This window comes from Aedes aegypti, unplaced genomic scaffold, assembly GCF_002204515.2.
Source record: "Aedes aegypti strain LVP_AGWG unplaced genomic scaffold, AaegL5.0 Primary Assembly AGWG_AaegL5_hic_scaff_849_PBJ_arrow, whole genome shotgun sequence".
Classification (NCBI taxonomy): Eukaryota; Metazoa; Arthropoda; class Insecta; order Diptera; family Culicidae; genus Aedes; species Aedes aegypti.
Window position 1 is genome coordinate 2,960 of NW_018736546.1, and position 4,098 is coordinate 7,057.

Sequence of the window (4,098 nt, forward strand, 5' to 3'; positions counted from 1 at the left end):
GAATGCAGCGCGGGCTGCAATGCTGCAGCATGGTACGCGGCAAAACGTGGAACGATACAGACTGAAGCGGAAACAGCAAACCCGCCTATTCCGGGACAAAAAGCGCCGCCTGGAAGAGGTGGAATGCCAAGAGATGGAGTTGCTGTACCGTTCTCAAGAAACGCGGAAGTTCTATCAGAAGCTCAACACATCCCGCAAAGGCTTCGTGCCGCGAGCTGAGATGTGCCGGGATAAGGATGGGAGCATCTTGACGGACGGACGCGAGGTGATCGAAAGGTGGAAGCAGCACTACGATGAACACCTGAATGGCGCAGAGAACACAGGCACAGAAGGTCAGGACAGCGAAGGCGATGGCTACGTCAGCACAGCGGATAGCGGAAATCAACCAGCTCCCACGATGGGGGAAGTTAAGGATGCCATTCAACAGCTCAAGAACAACAAAGCCGCTGGCAAGGATGGTATCGGAGCCGAACTCATCAAGATGGGCCCGGACAGGTTGGCCGCTTGTCTGCATCGGTTGATAGTCAGAATCTGGGAAACGGAACAGCTACCGGAGGAGTGGAAGCAAGGCGTTATATGCCCTATCTACAAAAAGGGCGACAAACTGGAGTGTGAAAATTATCGTGCAATCACCATCCTAAACGCCGCCTATAAAGTGCTATCCCAGATTCTCTTCCGTCGTCTATCACCTATAGCAAACGAGTTCGTGGGAAGTTATCAAGCAGGTTTCATCGACGGCCGCTCGACAACGGACCAGATCTTTTCCGTGCGGCAAATCCTCCAGAAATGCCGTGAGTACCAGGTCCCTACGCACCATTTGTTCATCGATTTCAAGGCGGCATACGATAGTATCGACCGCATAGAGCTATGGAAAATCATGGACGAGAACAGCTTTCCCGGGAAGCTCACAAGATTGATCAGAGCAACGATGGACGGTGTGCAAAACTGCGTGAAGATCTCGGGCGAACACTCCAGTTCGTTCGAGTCTCGGCGGGGACTACGACAGGGCGATGGACTTTCGTGCCTGTTGTTCAGTATTGCGCTTGAAGGTGTCATGCGGAGAGCCGGACTTAACAGTCGAGGCACGATTTTCACGAGATCCGGACAATTTGTTTGCTTCGCGGACGACATGGATATTATTGGGAGAAAATTTGAAACGGTGGCAGATTTGTTCACCCGCCTGAAACGCGAAGCAACAAGAGTCGGGCTAATGGTGAATGCGTCGAAAACAAAGTACATGCTGGTTGGCGGAACTGAGCGCGACAGGACCCGCCTAGGAAGCAGTGTTACGATAGACGGGGATACCTTCGAGGTGGTGGACGAGTTCGTCTACCTCGGATCCTTGTTGACGGCTGACAACAATGTTAGTCGGGAAATACGAAGGCGCATCATCAGCGGAAGTCGTGCCTACTATGGGCTCCAGAAGAAACTGCGGTCAAGAAAGATTCACCCCCGCACCAAATGCACGATGTACAAAACGCTCATAAGACCGGTAGTCCTCTATGGGCATGAGGCGTGGACTATGCTCGAGGAGGACTTGCAAGCTCTTGGGGTTTTCGAACGCCGAGTGCTAAGGACGATCTTCGGCGGCGTGCAGGAGAACGGCGTGTGGCGGCGAAGGATGAACCACGAGCTCGCTCAACTCTACGGCGAACCCAGTATCGTGAAGGTAGCTAAAGCTGGAAGGATACGCTGGGCAGGGCATGTTGCAAGAATGCCGGACAACAACCCTGTAAAGATGGTGTTCGCCACGAATCCGGTCGGAACAAGAAGGCGTGGGGCGCAGCGAGCTAGGTGGATTGATCAGGTACACCAGGACCTGGAGAGCGTGGGTCACAGTCGAGGATGGAGAGAAGCGGCCATGAACCGAGGGAATTGGCGAAATATTGTTGGCGAGGCTTTATCAAGATAATTGATGTAAAGCCAAATAAGTAAGTAAGTAAGTAAATCTACTAGAAACACATAATTTGATCCTTGAGACACGCAAATATATCATTTTTGTTGCGCAGTGTAATTGATCTCTTCAGAGATGAATTGAAATCCACCATAGTACTTTATAATATTGAACATTTGTTAGTACTGTTCACGTGTGCAAACATTCATGTATATATGAACGATTTGATCAGCTTTGCACATTTCTGTCTTCTCATTCTGCTGGTTGTTTATATTTGTGTAAATCTATTATCTGTTATCAGCTGTCTGCTAAATCACATTCATTTTGTATATAAAATGCATAAGGCCTGTCTAACCTTCATCCCGATTGTACGAACAACACTAGAATGAAGCTGCCTCTATTACTCGCAATAGTTACAACCTTTTCCGTGGTAAGGTGTTCCAAGTGCGTTCAACACTTCGTTTCTTCAGAAACATTCTACCATTTAAGGTTGCCTCAACGGGACCATTTGATCCGGAGGAGATGCTGTTCACCTTTACGCGCTGCATGGAAGACAATTTGGAAGATGGACCGAATCGACTTCCAATGTTAGCGAAATGGAAAGAATGGATTAACGAACCGGTAGACAGCCCCGCAACTCAGTGTTTCGGCAAATGCGTCCTGGTAAGAACAGGTCTGTACGATCCGGTAGCCCAAAAGTTCGATGTAAGTTGGTGGTTGATATCCGGGTGGAATTGGATAATTTCATCGCTTCAATTGTTGTAGGCCTCGGTGATCCAGGAGCAATTTAAGGCTTATCCGTCCTTGGGGGAAAAGAGCAAAGTTGAAGCATATGCTAACGCAGTTCAACAGTTGCCTTCCACAAATAACGACTGTGCCGCTGTTTTCAAAGCGTACGATCCTGTTCATAAGGCGCATAAGGACACCAGCAAGAACTTGTTCCATGGAAACAAGGAGTTGACCAAGGGCCTCTATGAGAAGTTGGTAAGTGTTTCCGTGTAATTCGATTGAAACAATTGTGCGTATGAACATATTAATTGCTTCAGGGAAAAGACATTCGCCAGAAGAAGCAATCCTACTTCGAGTTTTGTGAGAACAAGTACTACCCAGCTGGATCAGATAAGCGCCAGCAACTTTGTAAGATAAGGCAATACACTGTCTTAGATGATGCGCTGTTCAAGGAGCACACTGATTGCGTGATGAAGGGTATTCGCTACATAACGAAGAATAATGAACTGGATGTAAGAAAATGATGGAATTCTTGTTAACTTCATACTTATCAACATTCCCTTTCAGGCTGAAGAGGTGAAGCGAGATTTTATGCAAGTGAATAAAGACACGAAGGCACTTGAAAAGGTTTTGAATGACTGCAAGTCTAAAAGAACCAAGCAACGCAGGAGAGAAATCATGGCACTATTACAAATGTTTGGTCGAGTCTTCGGTTAAGGATGATTTCAAGGAGGCTTTTGACTATCGTGAGGTACGGTCACAGATTTATGCCTTCAATTTGCCTAAGAAGCAAGTTTACAGCAAACCGGCCGTACAGTCCCAAGTTATGGAAATCGATGGTAAGCAGTGCCCACAATAGAATAGTGTATTGAAAATGTCTTCCAATTTAATGGTCTCATCGAAGTAGAAAATTAAATAAAGAAATAATGATAATTATGCAGAGGAAATTGGTTTTAACTTATATTGTTTATTTGGTAAGTGTTGTAGTTAACTTTAAATTATTTTAATTTGGGAAGCCGAAAACCCGTTAATAGGAAAAATTAAAGTTATTTTTGAATTGAATACTCTTTTTCGCTTGTGCCTTATACTTCACATATTTTGGATCACATTCCAGATAATATATATGATTCGAAAAATTAAATCATCAATTGGAATCTTCAAACCATTAAAGAGACGTCTAAGGCAATGAAACAATACAAATTTTCATAGATATCGGAAAATAAAAATGTTATTAAAACGATCCTCTGAAATGAAAACTTTTTAATGGTAAATATAAAAAGTCGAGTGTCCAGATTACTAATAATAACGGTATTTCATGAGTTTTTCGAGAATGAAAGTTTTTGAAAAATAAAAACCATTCGGAATTTATCGAGTTGTGTTTGATCTTCCGACCTTGACGCTTGTTCCTGCGGGAGCCGGCGATGAGGGCAGGATCAAACATGTCGCGCGTCGATCGAGAAAGAGAAAAAGTGCTG

At 45.2% G+C, this 4,098-nt stretch overlaps 1 protein-coding gene across 1 annotated transcript; it reads left to right on the plus strand.

The window, feature by feature from the left end:
• The first annotated feature begins 2,207 nt into the window (after positions 1-2,207).
• Positions 2,208-3,560, plus strand: LOC110681423 (37 kDa salivary gland allergen Aed a 2-like). The gene is given in 6 exon segments (XM_021857167.1): positions 2,208-2,324; positions 2,384-2,599; positions 2,660-2,878; positions 2,941-3,135; positions 3,191-3,271; positions 3,273-3,560. Coding segments are annotated over 6 exon segments (966 nt in total). The 5' UTR covers positions 2,208-2,279; the 3' UTR covers positions 3,483-3,560.
• Positions 3,561-4,098: the final 538 nt, after the last annotated feature.